General features: G+C 45.9%; 1 protein-coding gene across 23 annotated transcripts in view; it reads left to right on the forward strand.

The window, feature by feature from the left end:
- Positions 1 to 24161, forward strand: part of CAST (calpastatin) — a 564844-nt gene that overhangs the window by 459387 nt on the left and 81296 nt on the right. For all 23 annotated transcript variants that reach the window (XM_085632507.1, XM_085632509.1, XM_085632510.1 and 20 more), the window contains one exon: positions 19281 to 19370. In XM_085632507.1, the coding sequence (XP_085488633.1) occupies positions 19281 to 19370 (90 nt within the window). The remainder of the gene's footprint in view (positions 1 to 19280; positions 19371 to 24161) is intronic.

Consider the following 24161-nt stretch of genomic DNA (forward strand, 5'->3'; position numbering starts at 1 on the left):
TGGGACTGACTTAAAGCTCGCCATTTGTTTTTTATTGTTGTTCACAATAGTTTATATGTCATGTGTCGTTTACTATGCATGACATCAACATGTTTTTACCTGACAGGATGTTTATTGAAAACAGCATGTTAGATAATTCGATGGTGAGAAGAAAATCGGACTGAGAAGCTGATATCCCGGACCTCCTATTGGAAGATATCCATAATTCACACAAAATGTAATTTACATTAATTGTGATAAATAATTCACATGTAATGTTATTGTTGTAGTTGGATATAATTTGTATAGTGCACAACATACTGGCTACTAAGGCATCCAAGCGTACTTGCTGCCATTAGCAAAATACCACAATATACATTTGCTTGATATTGGACATCACTATCAACCGAGGAAATAAGCAAACAACTTGTAACAGCCCTCCAGGCACATCCACAAAGAAACTCACAGAAACTTACAACTGCCAATGTACTAACCACACACATCCACAAAAATGATCAGTTTCCAGTCTAAAATGGGGCATCATACCCGGACAACCAAAAGGCACAGCGATTCCATACGCATGGCAAATTGCATATTCGAGCTGCATTGAATGTATGTTATGATTTCTGTTATTTTTATACTTGGGCTGCTCTGGGTGCATGTTCTGAGTTCTGTCTCAATGAAAGAATTCAAAAGTGTGCTGTTTAAATGACCCACTCTGGGACGGACGGACAGATGTTCTGTTAATGTTGTGCTTTTGTATACTCTTGAATCGTCCTGACAGCTTGGCTTCATTTGAGCAGTCACCGATGAAATGAATGGCGCGGGCCTCTTCGTTAGGGCTTGCGGCATTCTGCAAAGTGACCAGGAAAGCACCCCACCATGCTACGCAGAGTTCCGCAAGTGGCGGAGTGCGTTACGTCGTGCCGTTCGCGCTGATTTTGAGTGCCGGCCGTTTGTCCCATGCGGGAACAGCACCATGCACAGTGCAAGAGGGCACTGCTGCTTTCTGCCACTCGAGTAGATGTTCCTCTCCATCAGCAGTTTACTCAGCGCGAACGTAAGTTTTTTCAACGCGAGCAGTAGAAGCCATCTGCAACTGTCCACGTAGAGAAATCTCGCCAGGAGGTGATCTGGAGTAGGATTTTCCTTGCTCGCCAGCTTGATGTTGGCGAGCATGAATGAGGGAAAACCTCTGCTCCACCGAGCGTAGTTTTCAGAACTCCGCGGAGTGGGAAAAACTCCACGAGTGGAGCGGAATTTCACACCCAGGCCTACCCTTCATATGACCCAGCCTGCTCTTTAATGATGAAAACAGCACCCAATACACCTAAAGAGTGCACTTAGATTCATGTTTTCTACGACTGATGTCATAAGCCAGCCGCGGTGCGTCCATTGGGGCGTAGGGGCGTAGCCCCACTAGCCACATCGCCCCCTAAATTCGTGCAAGTGAAGCAAATGATTTGAAGCAATTTCACAACTCCGCAGTCTCGCGCTGCTGGGACACGCACGCGGCAATCCACTGAAGGGGGAGGAGTGGGGCGGGGCTGCGGCAGCACTCAACACAGTTTGAGTGACAGACTGTCACTGATAGCGGCGAGTGCGCATGTTTGGGTTTGGGCTGTGACCAGCCCGTACATGCGCACTGTGAGCCACTACCATACTCAGTAAGCGAGGGAGGGGGGAGGGAACCCGAGAGGCCGTCGCAGCTCCCCAGTCTATTAGGGGCGGGCCGTATTCGTGCCCTAGCCAATCCTGGCGCTGCTAATGCAGCGTCCGGATTGGCTGCGACTGCGAGTGAGACACTTGCCGCGCAGTCTGAAGTTGTTCCTGCTCCTGACTGGCCCAGACCTGTTCCTGCAATCCTAGTCCGGACCGGCCGAGGAACTGGAGACAGACAGAGGTGGCGCGGGATCGGGATCAGGTACGTTTTTTGTTTTTTATGTTACCCCCCCGCTCTCCGAGAAGGAGGTGGTAAATGCTTGCGTGATCTATTTGGCTGGCAGTGGTGTGGTGTTGGAAGGGCTGAGTAGGTGAGTTTTGTTCTAAGGTGTGGGGAGGGCAGAGTTGGTAAGAGCAGAGCTCTAGGGTGGAGGAGACTGGCCATTGCAGCTTCCCATAGCATCGCACATGGCTTTGGAAGTGGTGTCTCCACACCCAGGATTACCAGATCCGGCGTTTGCAGACCCGGTAAACCTGCGCCAGGTGAAAAGGGCTGGAGTTGTAAACACCTCTGAGGGATACCGCTTCAAGCCACTCGGTATGAAGGCCGTAGTGCCTTTCCCTCCACGCCTCTTATCTCAGCCTCACACACATCTTCCATGCCTCGTCCACAGTTTTGTAAATTCCTGCAACCATTCACGCCTTCTCCTCCCGAACCCCCTGGACCCTATTTCCGGCCCCTCCCAGACTCCAAGGTGACTATATCCCTCTCAGACTCTTTGGGGCCGCTGTTCCTTCCATCACTGGAGAGCTTGTTTTTAACCCTGACGCCTTCTTCATGACCGTGCCATTGAATGCAGGCCTCTGTGCTCCAACCTGAGCATGATTAAAGCCACTTTTCATTCCAGCGCCATTGGGGCGACCTTCCTGCTGCCGCATACACCGCACAACTGAGAGTCTGAGTACACGTTTCTCAGCGCTTTCTGAAACATAAACAACCTCTTGACACACGTTTCGTTCATTCTCCCTTAATGCCCCTGCTTTACACCAGCGTTTATCTAGTGCCTAGTGGACGGCAGCAGGCGCAAGCCTGAAAATACAAACTCCAATTATATTATCTGCAAAAGAGCTAGATTACTTTTTAATGAACGATGTATTTGATTTAAAGTAAAGAGTATGGAATGTGATTTTTTTTACTGGTCTTAAAATGGGAGTTGTAAGCTGTGAACAATATGTGTGTCGGATGGGTAATTTTCTCACGTTTCTAGCTGTGGGTGACATATATCAAAATATATGAATTAGTGATTTAATAAAGATATATAGGATGCTCACCATTTTTACCAACTGGATGAGCTACTATGGTGTTGGTCATTAAATGGTGCGAATACAGCCCCTAGCAGTGCATACTTTTCCAGCAGAACGCATTGGTGACTTAAAGACATATCTACAAAAACATGTTTGGGGTCAGAACCGGAACATGTTTTTCCATACGTACAATACCATGTTACCGAATCACAATTTGTGTTTAGCGATCCAGTGTGCTTGGACGACCCTACCAAATATGCAAACTCCAGTGCTATGTATGAATGTTTGTGACCGAATTATGGCTGCAAAACATTCATTTTTACAGACACCTTTAGGGTCGTGATAACCATTCGCAAATGTAAATGCGGAACACATATTTTTAGGAGCACGCTGTGGTTAACATAATGGGATGCATTTAAAAAAAAAATGCTCTATTAAACATCAATCACAGACTTGGCAGCTGCGATGGCAGAATTACCTAATGGGTCACAAATTGTGACCTACCTCATTTATATTGTACTTCTAGAGTGCGCTGCCACTCCCAGAGAAGCACTGAGGCGCTAAGGCGGTAGGTCTACTATGACGCCCTCCTTAGAAATCGCTATTACTAATTTTTACATTTTTGTACATTAGGAATTGTGATTTTCTACTAGTGATTCACACAGAATCACAATAAGCAGCTACCTATGTTATGCCATCTATTAATGTAATAACTGCACTTTCACAATTGCTTTATTAACCTTCCTGCTTTCTCAAATTTGCTTGAAAATGCACGATTTTTCTTCTTTTTTTTCAAACTTTTCTTGGGGGGGGTGACCCCCCCAAACCCCCCTTTTGGGGTTCGAGCGCGCTCGCTGCGCTCGCACGCTACGGTGCTGTATGCTAATTCGTTTGCGCCCCACCACTTTAAAATCTCACCCACCGCCCCTGTCATAAGCTTCTTATTTCCGTTTGGACATGCTTGACCCTTGCTTATTGCATGAGATGCTTGGTGTATTACGAGTTCCATGGCAGCAACTGAACTGAGGGCAGGGCGCATGTACGGAAGAGCACACCGAAGGCTAGCACAGCTGAGGGCGGGGGGAGGACACTGGGGGCATTGTTAGCTTTAACTGATGGGTGCTGGTGTGGAGCGGCTGGCGTTGGGAGGGTTCGTTAAATGCTTTGCTTGAGATTTTGAGCGGGTCAATCACTGGTGTGACACAAAATGCTGGGGGTTCCCTGCAGAGGCGTAGCTTGGTCATTCAGACCTGGGGGGGGAGGGGGGCGGAGTTTCAGATTTCCAGACAATCCCGCCGGGATTTCATGTTAATTATTATCCGAGAAGGAGTGCAGGAGCCAATGGAAAGGATTGCGGATTGTGAGGGGCGCATCAAACAGTATTTGGTAAAATACCCATGTGTGTTTGTGTTTTTCTCTGAGGTAGTATTTACCAATCCCAGGTGAAATCCGATCGACACCTTCCAAGACCCGACCAAAAGCTCCTGTACCCAACATTTTGCGAAATAATACATGTATAAGGGGGGTGTAACACCCCGGCTCACTGCAGAATACAGCGAGGCACCCCCTGAGATTCCCATAGCACAGAAACATTCGTTGGCTTTACGCAGAAAGGAGGGAGGGGGTGAAAGGTGTTCCCCTGCCTCCCCTCCTCCCTCCCTTCCCACCCCCTTTCCGTGGTCAAAGGTAAACTTATATTCGTGTTGGCTAGAAATTACTTATTTGACGAGTCTCATAATGGCGTAGTTCGCTTTTGACTGCTTTGTCGGTGTATGTGGGAGGCACGAGTATTTTAACTGCAGGTCTTGGCTGTTTTGCTCCCGAATAGAAACCCAATCTCCTTAATTTCTGAAGCCCGCAGAACCTGCTGCGTCAGAGGCTCGAGTTTCACGCTGTGAAAGAGCACAGCAGACGGCTTCCTCTGCCGGTTCCCTCGTGTGTAGCATTCCCATTAATAATGCACCGCAGCCCAGAAGACGAATGAACATACGAGCCCTGCTGAATCTACAGACCGAGCCCTGGCCATTGATGCAGCCGCACCCGGTGACACAGGAGCCTTATTCATATGGAATTCTATTATCGATTTATTGTTGATGTTTTGTCATGTGACCCATGACACCAAGGGTACTCCTAGGAACAGTTTTTTAGGTCTGGCATTAGCCAAGGCGTTTTTATTTTACTAAAACTATAAATGTAAAACATACTTTCAGGGGCTTTCAGCCAGATCTAGTCTACTGTTGCTCTGTTATGTCATGCACACTCCAGCATGGGGCAGTGGGTCTGCCCATCACCGCCGCTGGCCAGCTTCACTTTGAATGATGGTGTTCTGCCCTTTCACAGGCATCACATCCACACACAAAGTAGTGCGAGGGACTACTATTGTAAGTAATGTGATTTTTGAAACCAGAAAAAAATATTTTTGCCTTTTTTAGTCCATGTTTTTGGTTTGTATTAGCGAAGGCCAACATTTCCATCAACAGTATATACCATGACAAAAGAAATATTGACAAAGTGCTGGCAGCCCACACCGGACTGATAGGCATTGTCAATGCGTGTTTGTGTATGTGTAAATGTTGGTGGCAATGTTCATCAACTCAAGTCACATTCAAGTCGCCCAAGGGTGTTTGACTGCAGAAGTTTCAAAATAACCTTTTTAGTGAAGGGTATCATTTTTGGCGTTGAGGAAATAAAAGAACCCTTTTACGAGTGAAGTTAGGAGATTAAAGCTGATTTACTGTGAAATAATGCTATGGGGATTTCTAACATACCGGTGCGTATGAGAGAGATCTCTTGCTTGCAGTGGGCACCAGCATTGTTGGAAAATGCCGAAGTTAAGAGTAGACAAAAATATGAGGTGGTTACAGACAGCCTTATGTTTTTAAATGCCAGCATCACTACCTGGCGGTGCCACCAAGGGGCACAAAGATTGCGAGCAGATCTTGCTCTTCATACACTATGTTGTAAGAGGAGTTTGGTGAAATTATTACAATGAGTTAATGTAAGTGGAAAAAGAGGGGAGAGAAAATAGGTTGGAGGAAGTTAAATACTGTGAGATAGCAAAGAGAGGTTAAACAGAATGAGGAATTGTTGAGTTATGGGAGCAGGATGAGTCGATAGGTTTTTGTGTTGCAGGAAAAGTTACTCCAAAGGAAAATATGTTTTGTAATGAGTGGCATGGTTATTTTACTGAACTTAAAACAGTGTTTGGCACCAGGAATGTTTAAGGGTAGACTTAGAGGCACTAATGCATCCAGAGGATGGATTTTTAGAGAGTATTATTCATATAGGTAGGCAAGAGAGAGAATGATCCCTGACTATAAATCATTTTGTTTTCATGCAGTTTTTTTAATTTTCTGGTAGGATGCAATCTGAAAAAGTAGAAAGAAGGGTTGAAAGTTGAATACCTGTGGGCAGGTGATACACTTTGTTCCATCTTGGATTCCTCTTCTTGCGCCCCTGTTGTGCCGATGCAGTCTGTTCTCTCCCGCATAGACATTGAACATCACTAAAACCCTCAGATGTTGTGCTTGCTTCTTTTTAATATGGTGTGTGTGTGTGTGTGTGTGTGTGTGTGTGTGTGAATAGTGGGTTATTACGTATATCTGTTTAGATTTTGAGGTATGGACACTCATTGGGATTTATACTGATCATACTGATATGTGTTTGTTTGAGAAAGGCACATGGGTGTTAATTTTCGTAGGGGATGTGGTTCTCCCAGATTATAGGGGTGTTTTTTTCAAACATTTTATGCCGATTTAGCAATTTCTTGATTTGAGAACCTGTGGCCAGGAAATGACAGTATTTGGATTATTTGTTGGATCACAGTGGGCAAAACTACTCTTAACCTTCCTCTGTACTGCAAATGGTTCGTAGTAACTCTGGTCTTTCTATAAGAAAGAATTATTAAGAGTGGTGCCAGTCGGTATCATATGTTTGTGAGTTTGAAATAGTTCCTTTTTGCCCTCTGCCATTGACTGCATTGTGCATAATGTACACACATTGTTCACAGGACAGCTTACGGGGTGACTCCTAGCAACCTGAAAGAATGTCCGAAATTATGCCCTGTGATGCTTTTTTAGCTCTCTGAACTGAATTGTAGATCTGAGGCTGGCAGCCAGTCTTTTGCATTGCTAAACTACTGCTTTGTAGAACGTCATCCCAGATCATATGGTGGGGTTTAAATCCCTGTGCAGGAAAATATGAAAACTGCTTATTTTCTAAATACTTTCCATCAGTGGGCTGTGTTCAGCATTTGGATGCTCTGATGGGTTTGTATGTGCTTTGAGTGTCTGTGAGGATGGCCCTGGGAACAGAAAGAGGCTTAGATACTTGAATAGGTTTGAACTTTCTTTTATTACCTGCTGTATAGTTGTTTTTTATATAAGCAATTGTATACTAAAGAAACCGAATTCTGTGGCACATCAAAAGTATCTCATTTTGAGGCAATTTGAAACTGAAGGTTTTTTGACAGAACACAATGGCTCTCATCATATTGACCTCTAAAGGATGAAAGACTGGGTAGGCCAATCCAGGGTTTGAAGCTTTCAGACCGGAATGCAGCAGATGTGTTTGGCCCTTAAACTACTTGAACTGAAATCAAACTTGCATGAACTCACTACTAACATATGTTAACTCAGATGAACTTTAAAAGTGCACTGGTTTTCCCAGAATTGATATTGAAGCAGATATTACAAGTTTAAAGTGGTGCTTTGTGAGAGCTCTCTGAAAGTGTCATTGTGAATGAGGATAGCCGTGCATACTTCTAATAGGTATTGAGGTGGGTTCTGAGAGTTCTGTGTATGTCTCAGTATGGACATACTAATGAATGATAACAATCAAGACCAATGAGCTTTGTAAACATCTTGTGGATGTCCCAGGGACTGATCCAGAGTGAGGTGGTATATTCCAAACCCAGTGCAATGTCTTGTTTGCATAGGATGGAAATTCTGACATTTGCACCAACTCACCCCTAAGTATTCTTCTGATAAACTTCGACAGTTCGAACCTTCTGAAAATAACTGGCGAAAAACATGTTGTAAATACCGATACATGCAAAATTTGTGGTGGAAGCCACAATTTCTGCATCCAATATCTCATTTTCCAGAAGAAAAAAAACTCCTGGTAAATACCCCAACTTGCGTTGTTTGTGTTTACTGAGTGTTTTAAATATGCCACTGTTCCAAACCACCATAATCCGACATTACGTTTTGTTATAGCATGATGCTCTGAAATTCAGTTTAGAGGTGACCCCAAGAGTTTTGTGGATATCTAGTTACTTTGGTAAAAATGATCATTTCGAGCCAGGATTGAGGTACTTTGCCAGGTCTTTATTGATGTCTCCGTACTGGGAAACCAGTTCATGATGTAGTTCAATATGTGTGTTTTGTAGAGGTCTAGATGTCTAACTTATGGTATTTGTTAGAAATGGAGGGTCTCCAGTTGGCAATGGCTGGCCACTGTCCAAGTAGGGACCCTTCTTCCTAAGTCAGAGTAAGCGGGCCACACCCTTTGATAACCCCTGCTCAACCCTGTGGTAACGTAACATGAGCAGTTAGGCTTATCTCAGTGGCAGTGTGTGAAGCATTTATGACCATACACAGTAACACAGTGAAAAACACTATAAAGGGACACCACGCACGTAATTATAGAAAAATAAGTATCTTTATATATAGACTTTACACAAGACCAATAACGGTAAATAGCCACAATCCTGTAAAATGGGGTTATTCTTGAAATTCTGCAAAAATAGTTCAAAAAGTGCAAGGAGGAGTTCAGTTCAAGGCAGTGGTCTCTGCGACCCTTTTACTCACAAAATACCTGGATTCTGTAGCAAAGCAACCAAAATGTCGCTAAGGAGCTGTAGCGATGATTTTCCTCACGTATGACCAGCGATGCTTTGAATCCTTGCCGCAAGGGAGGATGATGCGCTGAACTGTGTGCACGAAAAGCGACAAACTTCTCCACGCTAAGCCGGTGATGCGTTGAAATCCTTGCCGCAAGGGAGGATGAAGTGCCGAGCCTGTTGCGTGTGCGATCTTGTTGCGATGAAAAGAAATGGCGCTCCACGAGGGAGCGACGATCCTGATGCGATGCGACAAAAATGGCAGACGCCCGGCGTCCGCTCTGTGATGTCGTGAAGTCATGAACTCGATGTGATGAGCTTTGGTTAACGAGCACTTGGAGGCCCGCAAAAGTGCGATGCAATAACCTTGAGGTTAGCGAGCATTTGGCAGTCCGCAAACGTGTGATGCGATGATCTCCGGTAGCGAGCACTCAGCGGCAGCAGTGCGATGATTTTTCTTACGCTCTTCAGCTGCGGCGGCTCGCAAACGGGCGTCAGCGACGATTTTCAGCACTCTCTTCTCTGTAGTAGAACTAGAGGCCCTGGAACTCACAGAAGCCTCACCTGCAGATAGAAATCCTCGCTGGGAGGAAACAGGAGGCGGTGATGGAGTCTGATGTCACTGAGACTCCAGCAGGAGGCTAGCTCTCTTCTAGCCCTTGGGTGATTGCTTTAGCAAGTTGAAATAAAAGTTCTTTTCAAAGTCCTTTTCCTCTTCTTCCAAGTCCAGTAGTAACCACTGCAGGCCAATCCAAGCACACAAGCACAAGGACAGTCACCTCCTTCTGATTCCTTCAGTTACACGGACAGAGGTTCTTCTTGTTGTCCAGGAGCAATACCAATTGTAGGGGTTTCAGCACAGATATTTATACCCCAAAAGTCTTTGTTCTCAGAAGCTACAAGTCACTGAACCCAGCCAGAACCAGTTCTGCCCAGTCCTGGAGCCCTTTGTTTACCAGGCTGCATCCTTCCTTTCAGAAAGAGGGTGTCTGCCATCAGATGCACAGTGGGAGGTGGAGCCAGCATTCACCTTGCCAGGCACAGCCCTATTCAGGTCCAGGAGCTACCCTTCCCCATACTCCAATGCAGATCTCTCTATTCAGCCCAGGTTTGACTCAGCCTGCCTGTCCCTCCAAAACCAGACAGCCAATACACATAACAGCAGAGCACACTGGAAGGCTTAGGCAAGAAAATACCAACTTTCTAAACGTGGTATTTTCAAACACAGAATATAAAAATAAACTTCACTAAAAGATGTATTTTAATATTCTGAGCTCAGGCATACTAAATTCGTTTTTCTACCATATTCTTTGGGTCAGTTAGGACTATAGAATGTAATAGTCAAACCTCCCATTCTGGCCTATGGAGAACAGGTAGCCTTACAGTAGTGAAAAACGAAATTGGGTGTAATTCACTACCAGGACATGCTACACACACCAGAGCATGTCCTACCTTACACATACAATGCACCCTACCATAGGGGTGGCTTACATGAGGCCAAGGGAAGGTTCAGGGGCTGGGAAGTGGGTGCACTTCACAGCCAAGATGGCAGTTCTAGGCTGCACACAGACACTGCAGTGGCAGGTCTGAGACACAATTTACAAGCTGCTTCTGTGGGTGGGGCAAACCAGCGCTGCAGGCCCACCAGCAGCATTTGGTTTACCAGCCCTGGGCACACACAGGCCATGCTACTAGGGACTAACAGATGAACCAAATAAGCCAATCCTGGATATACTAATTCACATGTCATATTTACACAGGGAGCATTCGCGCTGTGGCACTGAATGGCAGTGGCACAGCGCCCAGAGCATCTATTACCAGCAAAAACAGAGGAGACAACAGCGAAGAATGGAAGGTAGACCCACGCCAATAGTGCCAGGTCTAACAGTATAGCTGTGCATGACACAAGTCAAGACTGAGCTGAATTGTTCAAACTTATATTAAAATCCTAGTGGTAGGGTACTTGTTACACAGTGGTTGTTACTTGTTACACAACAGAATAGATTTTCATTGATTCAGCTCTATAAATGTGCTGTGCCCAGTGTAAGTCAAAATAGAAAGGTCTTTGCAAATTTCAATGATTACGAAGTAGTGGGATAGAGTGGTGCTTTGTACTCTTGTCACCTTGATCTCATTAAACATCTACTAGGGTGAAAATGGGACAATGTCACTGCCAGTCTGATACCATCATGAGCAAACTCAAGGCCATTCTGTGCCATATGTAACAAGAGGGAGGGACTCAGAGCGCACAAAGGTCCAGCATACATTCTCCAGGTAACCAGTCAAAGTCAGAAGGGTATACAGTTCCTAATAAGATGTGTTTATCTACTTAGGTCGGTCTAGTTCCACAAAGTCCGCTGGGAGCACAACTCTGTAGGAACAAATGCCCTCACACTCCTAGATAGGTATCATGCTTCATCATTCAGCTTTTGCTTCATGTTGGGTCGGCACTGCAATGCCTGACGGGCACCCTCAATAGGGACTCTTTACCGGAGTTCTTTTCATAGGCCGTTTGGTGAAGTGTGGGTCTAAATGTAGATTGGTGTATTAGGTGTATAGGTGCAAGTGTGAGGTTTAAAGTAGGACAGGGGTACTCTTCAGGATAATTTTAATGACTGAATCCTCCTGCCTATATTAAATGGCGTGACGCTATCTACTAGAATTTATCTAAGATAGCTATAGATCGACATGTTTCAAGCCAAAATTAGTCCTATAGATCAAGCAGCTTTTCTTCAGGACCAGTGTCACCTAATCTACGTAGTGACTGGAGTTTAAAAGTATAGATTCCTATATCTACTCCCAATCACACATACCTCTCTGGGCATCAACTTAAAAATCTATTTTGGTGATGACCTGTAGTGTAGAGACAATTAACATAATCAAATTAAATTTACTGTTTAGGAACTGCATATCCATCTGACTTTGCCAATTATGTGTGATACCATCATTACTCTAATTGGCCTTTTTGAAACACGATAAAATAAAATAAAATTACACTTACTCACCTGAATGAGATATACATCCGCAAGCTATGTAGATGTGGAGTTGGGAATATAGAATTAATACTTCCAAATATATGCCTATCTCCTCAATATTTTGGTCCCTCATATTTTGGCAACGATATTGTGCTAAATCGATATTCCAGACTACAGCCTATTTATATAGCATTCCCTACTGTAGTGACTCTATTGTGGAGTTCTGTAGAATCGGTCACCTACTGAACATGTGAGTTAAGTTGAAATTCAGATTAATGAGAACGATGCTGGGAGAGAGTACATGATAAATGAGAGTGGCAATAGGATTTTATCAGCTTGGGTTAATATTAGCTGTTTCAGTGATGGTAATTATATGTCTGAAGTAGTTCCGGGCAGGATTATATAAGGTGCAAATTTTTCTGATTGATTTGCTCTTGTAGAGATAATGAATGATCCTGGGTTATTTCTTTTTTGTCCTTTTCATGTTTCTCTTTTGTTCTGTCTCCTTCTACATCCTCTCACCCCGACATCCTCCCATTTTAGGTTAAACCTATGCCAGCACTCATGCACTGTCTGTTTTGAAATATATCATTGTTTTACAGTGGGCTTAGAGCCAGCATTTTGCTTACTAGTAGGGCACTCTACTGTCACTGTTTGCTTGCTTTTTATTTGTCAGCTTCCGTGGGCTTTCCTTCCTCATCTGGTGTTTGCCCTCCCCTGGAGCATGAACCGTTGCTTGTGTCCTTCTGCTGTATCCTTTCAGGTGCTACCTTCTTAGGTCGAGCCTAGCAGTGCACGTGCGCTGCGAGGCATGCTGTATTACTCTGCGGGCTTAGACCACGCCCGCCGCTTTCCATTTGTTCCTTCCTGTGCCTGTCAAAATAGCTTTTTTTTCATTAGGGAAATATTGCTCGTTGTCCCACCTTTGGGTGTGTTTTAACTTTTGTAGGGGACTGCCCCTGGTACATTTCCTCCTACTCTTTTTTTCTGTATGTCTTCGCTGGCGCACTCTTTCTTCTCTAGGCTTGTTTATGTTAGCCGTTTGGAATGGTGGCTACCGTGGCCCAGAAAGGCTTTCATTTCACGTGGTGTAGTTGATGAGCTTTTTTTGCTTATTTGTTTGTTCACGCTACAGCGGGCACTCATTATCCCTGCAAGGCTTTCCCACATTCATGTATTTTTCATTCATGTGCTTCATTTAAAAAAATAAGTAAATAACATTGGAAAAACTCTGCCCCAAAGTATCAGAGCACTTTTTTGGCTTCTCTTATAGCGGGAGCAGGGAGCTTTGATATTTACTGTGATGTATGTGCTTTATTTAAAAAAAAAAAAAAAAAAAAAACATGGCATTGCGCTAACTCCTAATGTGGTGCCGTCGATGTGCTTACTTGTTCATGCTTACCGCGGATGCTCATTCCCCGCTTTCCCGCATTCATCTAGTTGACATATACATGCTTGATTTAAAAAAAAAATTAAAAAAAATTGCACAAACTCCGCCCCAAGGTATCCGAACGTTTTTTTCCGAAGTTAAAAAAAAAAAAAAATCTAGTCATACCAGTTTGCAATGCGGGGCAGAATAAAATGTATTGCCTGGTTCAGGGGCCTTACGTCTAACCATGGTTCATCACCAGGCGATGAAGTGCTTTATAAACACCTGGCTTTTTTCCTATATAGGGTTGATTCCTCTTAAGATTATCCTGTATATCTACATGAATATTTAAATCTCCACAAAGAATTAGGGGGCCCGGCCATAAAGCCAGCTCTGTGTTCCAATCCAACACCTCAGTTTTATCAATATTAGAGCCATATATAGAACAAATTGTGAACTAGGCACCCCCTCCCCCTACCGCACATTCTGTAATAGCCCACAGGCCAAATTTATCCTCTTTAACTCATTTGCGGTGACCTATCAATTAGTTGGCTAAAACTGCAACCCCTCTTGCGATTGATCCTTGACAGGTGCATGCCAATATTGATGAACCTAGATTTTTCAACCACTCCGCTTCTCCCAGGATATGTGAGTCTCTTGCAAACACATATACCGTAGACCCCTTGCAACCCTGCCACTCTTATTTCTGTCATTAGGACCACAGATATCAATAGTGCAGATCCGGACTTTACCTCCTGCTATAGATTAAAGAATCAAATAACCACCCTTCTCTGCTGCTGCTAGTAAACTTAATGCTCACGAAAAATAATTTATCATGAACCATACCCAGCCATTCCGTGCTTGACTGCTGTGACATTTGACATGCATATTGTGACTTTTTAAACACAGTAGATTGCAAACCATCCATTGATGAATCTTTAATATTGCTGGGCTTCAAGCTGAAAAAGAACTTTGACCTCCAAGTGTAAATTAATGTTTATAACTAAGAGTTCCCTTCACCAAATCAGTCACCTCTGGGGAAAATCGAGCCCCTAATTCCAAAGGAAGAGTTAAAAACAGTACAATCATTAGTCCCCTCTAATCTAGAGTATGGAAGAATCCATAGGGCTCCTTCGAGTAGCCCTCAATACAGCAGCACAGCTGATAGACTCCAGAAGATCAGACCACATCACACCCATTCTGGTCACTCTAAACTGGCTCGCCTAAGAGGCTAAGGGGCACATGCATCAAGCATTTTTGCCTGCCAACGCTAAAAATGCTTCTCAGATGGAACAACCCCAATTTTGCAATTTGGTAACCTGTATCGAATCGCAAAATGGGTTTGCGATTCGCTACTAGGAAGGAGCGTGTTTAGGGCATCCCTTCCTAATACCAACTCGCATCGGTATGTGGGAATGTTTTGTGACCGAAATGAGCTTGCAAATCATTCACATTTTACCACCTACTTTAAGTAGGTGGTAACACATTCGCAAATGGGAAGGGGGCCCCAAGGACCCCTTCCCCTTTATGAATTTTAGTAAAAGCATTTATTGAAGGAAGGCAGTGGTCCCATACCACTGCCTACTCTTAAAAAATTAAAGGAAAACTTAAATTTTTTGTTGTAAAGCATCCCGTTTTCCTTTAAGGGAAATGGGCTGCTTTACAAAAAAAATTGCTTTATTTGAAAGTAGTCATGGACATGGTGGTCTGCTGACCCCTGAAGGCCATCATCCCTGTGATTTTTGCGATTCCTAGGGGATCGCAAATTGTGACCTACCTCATTACCATTCAATTGCGATCACATTGGAATCGCAGAAAGTGTTCAGAACACTTTCATGCATGCCGTTTTGCGATTTCCTATTGCAAATCGCAAGGATTCTAAATTAGGAATCACAAAACGGGGCCTTCATACATCTGGTCCTAGATGTTTAGTCCGATGTGCCTGTATTCTACAAAAGACCCACCCTGAAGGGGCAGCAAACTGTCTGCCTATAGGCTTCTTATCTCGGGCACATCCTGGGTACTTCTAAGTGCTGACTCTCTCCATCATGAAACTCTGTCCTTCAAAAAAAAATCCCAAGTACTCTAAATCAACCCTTCTCAGATTGCCCTCCTAAAGTATAGAACTCCGGTCTGCCTACCCTAAGAACCAATGCCTCTTATGTTGCCAAGAAAGTGCAATAAACAGCTTAGAGTGCTGCTCTTTCAAAGGCACTTCCAGAAATAATAAGAATGACACTGAAGCCAATAAAGGAGGTCTCACTGTGAGAGACTGTAACATAGCTGGCCTCATCCTTGTAATATCAGTCTCTGACTTTGCAAAGCGCTTTACAGCCCTGAAGGGTTTAGTTCACGCTACATAAAACTACATATAAACCTAGCAAGAAACACCTTGTGCCCCTCAGCAGGAGTAATCAGGGGAGATGGCCTCTGTGTCCTACGCTAAGATTTGTCCTACACCAATAGGTGGTGCTGGTTTTTGTTCCATACATCCGTCCCATCAATCATCAGTCCTTATGACTTGAGATGTGGGAGCACCCTAAAGACAGGCACCCGTACTTACTGTTTAAAATAGTTAAAAAAAAAAAAAAAAAAAGCACGAGACTTATCTGATTCGAATATGTGAAAGATTGGGCCATGCCCCCTTTCAACAACTTCTACAGCATAGAACTAACAAGCATTTACAATGCAATGGTCTCGGCATTGTTAAAGTTAGAGCTATTGGCATTGCTCATGACATTATTTTTGTTTTTGTTTTAAAAACATTTAAAGAAACGGCATGGTTATTTACAATGTCAATAGCTTAATCTCTCTCAAATGCGAGACCTATTGCATTTGCACCCACACACAGAGCCACACACACAAAGCCACCCACACACACATAGCCACCCACACAAAGCCACCTACACAGAGCTATTCACATAGAGCAACCCACACACAGACAGAGCCACCAAGGTCTCACCTTTGATCAAGTTAAAGCCATTTGCTTTGCTAATGGTATTGTACAGCAAAGCAAATGGCTTTAACTTAATAAATGGCGAGATCTATTGCATTTTCAATGCTTGTTATATTGGCAATTACAGAGCCCTGTTTTCAACCTGTCTTTGGTGCCCTCTGAGCAATTGGTCCCAAAGTAGCTGCATCAGTTGACGAAATGGGCCATATCAAGTTTTCACTCAGGAATCAAATATAATTTTTGCAGTACAATTTTTATTTAAATGTGGATGTCCAATGCCACTCTACTCAGTGCCCCGCAAGCTCCATAAAGCATGTTAATAGCACCTTCTTTTGAATGTAGTGCTAAATACCGAACGTATGCCATTTCTATGCACTATAACCACAGAAGTTATTGTTTCCTAAGCTAGGTGACTCAGTGTAACGATGTACGGTAAGACTGTTTCTGTTTTAGGTGGGGTTCGAACTCACGACCGGAGGTAAATTGTACTGTGACAGCGGCGACCGTTCAGCTCACTGAGCTTTCTCTCTGGCTTTGGTTTAAAGTGAAGTGTCTCCGGGGTGACAGAGTGGTGAACATCGCTGAAAGTGCCTGCCTTCACACGGCGTCTGCTGCTGAGTTGAGTGCGCCCCAGACTATGATGTATGGGGTCAGATCTCAGCTTTCACTCTATGGGACGCTGCATGAATGACAGAGGAGCGACCAGGCCTGAGGGTGCACGGTGTCAGCGTCAGTCACTGCGGCAGTGCACAGGACTCACTGGCACTGGGCTCTCCCATCACTCGCCCGTTGCTGCTAGTCCTGCACAGTGCAGGGCGGGATAGCAGAGCGGGGTGTACACAGCCCGGGCCGCCGCTCGAGGGATTTGTGTGAGATTAACATACCTCGCAGGATTTGGACTTTGGTTGTTCTAAGGCCGCGGCGCCCTTGTCACGCTGGGGAACAGCGCAGAGAGCACCATAACAATGGTGGACGCTGTCCCCTGCACCCCGCGGGCACAGCACTTGTTGTAATGTTAAGTCACCGTGTAGGCCTTGGCACTGCCCTGGTGAGGCCTCCCGTGGCTTGGAGGCAGCAGCACGGAGTGGAACCGAGCCATGCCCTGCTATGCCTTAGTGAGGGTTGTGCCATTTTATAGCACCCGTGTCCCGTCACTTATCGCGCGCGATGTGCGTGTATATAACTTGACGGAGGCCGTGCACGCTGTGCCACGTCACTGTTATCGTGCGCGATATGTGTGTATATACTTTGACGAAGGCTGTGCACGCAGTGCCACGTCACTGTTTATCGTTTGGTATTGCGTTTATCTACCTTGACGAAGGTTGTGCACGCTGTTACATCACCTGAGCCACGTCATTGTTTATCACGTCTGTCATTCTTTTCTTTCTGTAGCTGTAGGTTGTGCCATCATTTTACCTCACCTGTGGGCCGTGCCTTGTCAATATTTATCATGCTTTCCCTTATCCTGATTGAAGATTGTTCCATACGATTTTATATCACATACGCCAAATCATTTACACACTATTTGTGAAATGCCACTGAGAAGGATCTACCGTCCAATTTTATATCATGCGTGCCACGCCGTTGTCATGTGCGCCAGGTATGTGCATACATCGATCAACATTGGGCCACGCGAGGCGTGTTTACTGTCCCGGGCTTCTCTCTTTTTTTAATTTTACCTAAATAAGTGCGCTCGGAGACACCGACAGCGGCATGGCTGACACCGACCCCAGGACCCCGCAGGAGCTCGCCGACTTTGTAACCATCTTTCTCCGAGGTCAAGCAGAAATGCCTTGGAGAAACGCAGCGTCATTTTCGGATTTGGGGGCGTGTGTTTCTTTCTCTGCTCTTCCCATTGGCTGGAATGTTTACATTCCAGAGGAGAGAAAGAAACTAAAAAACACGCCCCCCCCCCGAATCCAGAAAAGACGGGGCTTAAATGGACAGACGCCCCTCTCCTCCAATGGCTGGCCTCCGTTTAGGAAGCCAGCCAATGGAGAAGAGGGGCGGGTTCAAGCCCCACTACTGAAAAACATTAAATCTCGCAAGCGAGACTGCGCAAGCGCAGCCTTCGCTAGCCGAGACCTAAAAAGAAAGCTGGAGATGGAGGTTTTCAGAGTGAGGGCCCTAAGGCTTGTTATAAATAGGAAGACTACGACTGAGTGGTGTGAAAATTGCTATTTTGAGAAATTTAAGCAGTACCTTCCTTTCTCAAAACTTGCTACGTGACGATATTTGAAAGCAACACTGAGCTGATTCAGCTTCCATAAGGGGTCTCCAGGACCCACCAGGGAAGTTTTGACCTGGGTACCACATCTCATATAGTAAGTGATGTGGAACCGTGGTGATGGTTATATAAAAAGCAGAGAGTCGTAGAATTCAAAACCGTCCAATTGACCTACTCTACAGACGAAATTCCCTTAACCACCCTACAAAGCATCACTTTTGAATTGTGACTGCACAAAATTCAATGTGCAGCCTCGTGCTGAGTGTGTTTGGTGACCTTCTGCAGCCTTATTATATACAGGTACATTTGTTAATAATACAATACCATTGACGTCTACCTTACCTACAGGCAATGGTAAATCGAAGCAATTGGCATTACTGACAGGATCAGTAATGCCACAAGAATTGTCCAACACGGTCACTCTTCTATCTATAGTTTGTATTTACTCGTGCTCACAGAGTGGTTTGCTCGGCGAGAGACTGCAGAACACCACAATTAACAGTCACAGACTTTGTTCTGAGAGATCGGATTTTTATGTGCAAATATAGCTAATGTACATTTTAGATTAGTGAGTCTTAGCCACGCGACTGAACGAACACCTTATGATCTCGAGTATGACCTATTTTCTTCAGGTGCTTTCATTATTACTGAACTGTAAATTGCTGGTTCTTGAACAATTTTTTTCAGAAACGTTTGGGTGAGTTGTTTGTCTTGACATCATTTGCTTCCTAAAAACACCACCCTTTTGCATCTGGGGGAGAGGCGCTTAGCAAAGTCACTAACAGCTGTTACTAAGGTATGCACAGGGACAACCAAAGCTCAGTTACTATAAAGCTTTGAATCTGAGCTTCAAAGTCCTTTTTTGTGAAAAATCCATTCCATGGTTAATTGGCAACAGTTCCACATGATACAACAAAACAAAGATGCATGTTGCCGCTTTGTTAAAATGCTTCTTTTTATTTCAGGATACAGCAAAATCTAAAGGCACTCCTTCTAAAGAAGTTGCTCCCCGCTGCGCAGCTTCCACCGTGAAGTCTCCACCAGCCCCTGCCCAAGTAAGTGCTGCATCAAGTCTTGTGCTCAATAAAGAGTTTTCGCATAAATGCTTCAATAAGAGGATTCTCCTTTCCTGATTTAAGCCATCTACCCCTGTATTGTAGTTGCACGTTTCTGCATACACTGTTTATTAACAGGATGCTAGCCGAAAATACATCAGTTACTTGCCTGTGATCCTCATTGCTCTTAGTCTTACTTTTCATCGTCCTCGTCCTTCATAAGGTGTATCTGACCTCCAAGAATGTAATACATTTGCTAATTTGTTCACCTCACACATAAATAACTGTGGTTAACAATCCATTAATCATTTTGAGAACTATCAATCCTGCATTGGGCTGATATCAATGCAAGCTTGCTTACCAATACATAATCTGAGCATTACCCATTTTCCCCTTGTCCTCGTCACAGTTCTTACTTGAAGGATAAGGTCAATCCAGCTTGCAAAAACCACAAGGAGAAGAAATATTTGTGTGAGACCAGCAAACGTTTCCTAATCACACCAACATAGGGTTCCACTTGCTATTGCTTAAAATATGCTACACAGGACTAGAAACCATTTCACCATGAAGGCAAAGTGACAGTGCAGTGTAAAGGCAAGAGGAGATGCTCAAGAAGTGTTCTTCTACCCTTCACACGGGAAACAGCTTTATCTTCTGCCAGGAGGCTAGCAGCCCTTTAGCAAGCCAACCACTCATCTCAGTCAGAAGTCCCACTCTGCCAAGGTAAAACTGTAAGTAACAGCAGACCAGCTAATACCACATTGGAGCTTTGTGGCTTGAGATGATCTCCATACCATGCAAGACACTCCAACATTTGTGTTAAAAGGTTTCATAACTAATTTGTTGAGTCAAGGAAGTAATGAAGCTTCAAGTCCCATATTCATGGACTCCACAGTGTGTTCAACTATCAGCCGGTCACACACAACTTGTATTGGGTCTGAAAAATATGGTCTGCATACTGCCAGTGACTCTCCTAGCTTTTTGAATAGTGGAAGTGTTTCTGGTCAAGGAAACAGAGTTATCCCATTCTTAAACTCTCCAATCTGATAGAGACGTTTAGCCACAAACTCCTTACCATAGAGTTATCCCCAGGTGTCAGACTAGATCTGGAAATGTTTTTGGGAGCGGTACCCCAGTGCACCATTAGGTGGCGTCGTTCGGATCCATGTGTCATCGTTGGCGCCGTCTGCACCGGAAATGACGTGTGCTGTGCCTATATAGGGACAGCTCACTGATGTCAGTTCTTTTCTTTCTGTTCCAGTCGGCGCAGACCTGGGAAGAGCTTATCCTTAGTCACTTTCTGACTAACTTTTTTCAATGTGTTGCCACGGTCTTTTGAGTTTTATTCCTCCTTGTGAGGTAGGAATCTCATCGAAGAAGGCTGGTTTCAAGCCCTGCGACGCCTGTCACCGTTCGATGTTGTTGACGGACCCGCACCTTGTTTGCCTTTGGTGCCTCAAGCGCCCCTCGACTCAAAGGCCTGCTCCGATTGCCACTCCACGCGCCCAAAGGCCTTGAGGGAGCAATCCCTCAAGCTCCTGACAGCTTGACGTGCAATGCCATCACGATCCAGATCCCAGTCGGTAGGAAGATCACGCGAGCGGTCGCAGAGTCCAAGAACCTTGTCGCAATTGAAGTCATCTGGCCATTCCAGTAAGTCTTGCTCCCACAGTAAGAAGTCAAAGCGTGCTTCGACTTCACCTCGTCCGTCAGCTGATACAACAAGGGAGTGCCGTCACTCGAGGCCTAGCTCCACAGTTAAGCCAGCGCCTGCAACGACTCGGTGCTGCCCTGAGTTTCCAGGAGCCCTAGTGACTCCCACCCAATTACGAGAATTTTATGAGGCTATGCACCTCATATTTGAATGGCCTGTTCTTTCCAGCGCACCTTTGGGCCCCTGCAGGATTAGGAGGGACCCCCATTAGGATCCACGTCAGTGGCTCCGGTGCCAGTTGGGACTAAGAGATCCACGCCGGCCCTGTCATCTCAACCTTCCCAGGCGCCACACCCGAGGCCAATGCTTTGGCGCCACACCCGAGGCCGATGCTTTGGCGCCACACCCGAGGCCGATGCTTTAGCGCCAGACCCGAGGCTGATGCTTTGGCGCCATCCCCATTTACTTACCGACTCATGCAGGAGCCAGAGGGGCGTCGTCCGATGCTGACTCCTGCACTGACTGGTGCCATGCCTTTCAGGCCAGAGCCTGAGCCCTATTTTTAAGGGCTAGGACTCGAGGAGAAATGGAAGAGGTTGCTGGACCCTGAAGATTACCAGCCATCTGATAACAACATGGCGATATGGACTGGACACCACCAACTCACTGGGCAGAGCGGTTTTATTGACGGTGGCCCTACGGCGCCATGGCTGGTAAAGGACTAATACCTTATCTGGGGATGTCCAAACTTCACTTGTGAACATGCCCTTTGAAGACAGGTGGATTCTGTACTGAGGTGCTTTAAGGACAGAAGGGCTACAGTCTGGTCCTTGGGCCTTTCCATGGCCCCTTGCCACCCCCAATCCACCTTTCACTGCTGTCGTGGTCACGGAAGGGGATTCAAGCCACGTCTGTACCTGCCCAGCCACTGCAGCGAGCAAGCTTCAAAGCCACTGCATGGCTGAGGACGAAGTACCTACCGGCCACGTGTGTCGGACTGCCAGTAGTCCGGTCAGTCTTCCCCAACCCCCTCCCCCCCCACCCCTGGCAGCCTCCAAATCTTCCTAATCTGTCCTCTTACCATCATAGGAACCCAGGTGGTGTTGAAATTTGCCATTACCTGCCCAACTAGCAGCCCATAACACCGGACAGGTGGGTTTTGCAGATCAGCCGAAGGGGCTATTCCCTCCCCTTTGTGACTTCACCTAACCTCATGCCACCAACCTGCTACAGGCTTACAGAGGATCACCTATCTCTCCTCCACCAGGAAGTGGTAGCTCTTGGCCGAAGGGAGCCATAGAGAGAGTGCCAAAGCAAGAAGTAGCTCATGGCTGTTATTCCCACTACTTTCTGGTGCCTAAAAAGGACGGAGGCTTTTGTCCTATCCTAGGCATGCGCCCTCAATTTCTTTCTCCAAAAGGAGAAATTCAAAATGCTCCCTGTCGCTCAAGTCCTGTCTGCCCTGGGCCCAGGAGTTTGGATGGTTGCATTTGACTTGCGGGACACATATTTTCACATCGCCGTCCTGCCTGCCCACAGACGTTGTCTGCTGTTCAAGGTAGGTCACGAGCCCCTTCAGCACTCTGCTCCCTTTTTGCCTTACCAGCACCCCTCAGGTGTTCACCAAGGCGATGGCGGTGGGTTCAGCTCATCTGCAGAGATCAGGGGTGCCAGTCTCGATGACTGGCTGTTGCAGACGGGCTCTCCCCAGGCTGTCATTTCCCACCTCTTGACTAAGGCGGACCTCTTGAATTTGCTGGGGGTTCGCTATCAATGTGCCAAAGTCACATCTAACTCCCTCTCAGACTCTCCGTTTTAGCGTCGCTGTTCTGGACACGGTGCAGCTTCGACCCTATCCTCCCAAATAGTGAGTCCAGGATATTCAGGTTGTGACACCAATGTTTCAGCCTCTGTCCTGGATTTCGGTGAGGCTGACTCGGAGGCTGCTGGTCCTTATGGCCTCCTTCATAATGCTCATGACACATGCAGGCTGGTAGGCTCTGCAGTGGGACCTGAAGTTCCAGTCGGCGCAGCATCAGGGAAATCTCTCTGACATGGTCCAGATCTCAGAGGGAATTGCACAAGATCTGCAGTGGTTAACAAACTGCAATTGGGTCAGCGGCAGACCCCTCTCTCTTCCCCAACCAGATCTGACAGTAGTGACAGATGCATCACTCCTGGGATGAGGCTTCCATCTGAGTGCAGTGGAGATCAGGGGCCTCTGGTGTCCAGCGAAGTCCAGACTCCAAATCAACCTGTTGAATCTCTTGCCTATCCAGGTGGCATTGAGAGCCTTTCTGCCCTCCATCACGGGAAGGCTGGTTCAGGTGTTCAAGGAGGCCACCACCATCCTGTGGTACTGCAAAAAACAGGGCAGCAAGGCGTCATGGACCCTTTGATAAGAGGCCCAACGTCTCTGGACATGGCTGGAACAACCGGGCATTTCCCTGGTGGTTTAACATCTGGCAGGCTCTCTGAACACCAGGGTGGACAAACTCTGTCCAAGATGGCTAGCGGATCACGAATGGCATCTCCATCCGGAGGTGCTGCAAGGTTTCTTCCAGCAGTGGGGCGAGCCTTGGTTAGATCTGTTTGCCACTGCAGAGAAAGCGCAATGTCAGCAGATCTGCACACTGGAGTTTCCAAGGCAGCTCCCGCGTGGAGGCGCTTTTCATCTCGAGTGGAGCGCAGACCTCCTGTATGCCTTTCCACCCATACCATGCCTGCCCAGTGTTCTCAAGAAGATCAGGAACAACCCGGCCGAAGCCATCCTTGTGTCTCTGTACTGGGCACAGAGAGTCTGGTATCCCGAGCTGTTACGGCAGGGCCATCAGTCCTCCAATCAGGCTGCCCCTTTGGGAAGATCTTCTGTCGCAGCAGCAGGGGAGCCTTCTCTACTCAAACTTGTTTACACTCCGCGTTCTTGCATGGAGATTGAGTGGCGACAGTTGACCGCTTTCGACCTTCCGCTCAAAGTCTGTGACATTATGTTGGCAGCCACGTGTCCCTCTACTAGGATGGTATACACTTGCCTTTGGGGAAAATTTGTGGCATGGTTTACAGAAAGACAGATCGATCCCTTTCTGCCCCTGTTTCTCAGGTTCTCTTTTTCATTCTTCCCCCTTGCCCAGCAGAGC

Source organism: Triturus cristatus, chromosome 2_1 (assembly GCF_964204655.1).
Source record: "Triturus cristatus chromosome 2_1, aTriCri1.1, whole genome shotgun sequence".
NCBI lineage: Eukaryota > Metazoa > Chordata > Amphibia > Caudata > Salamandridae > Triturus > Triturus cristatus.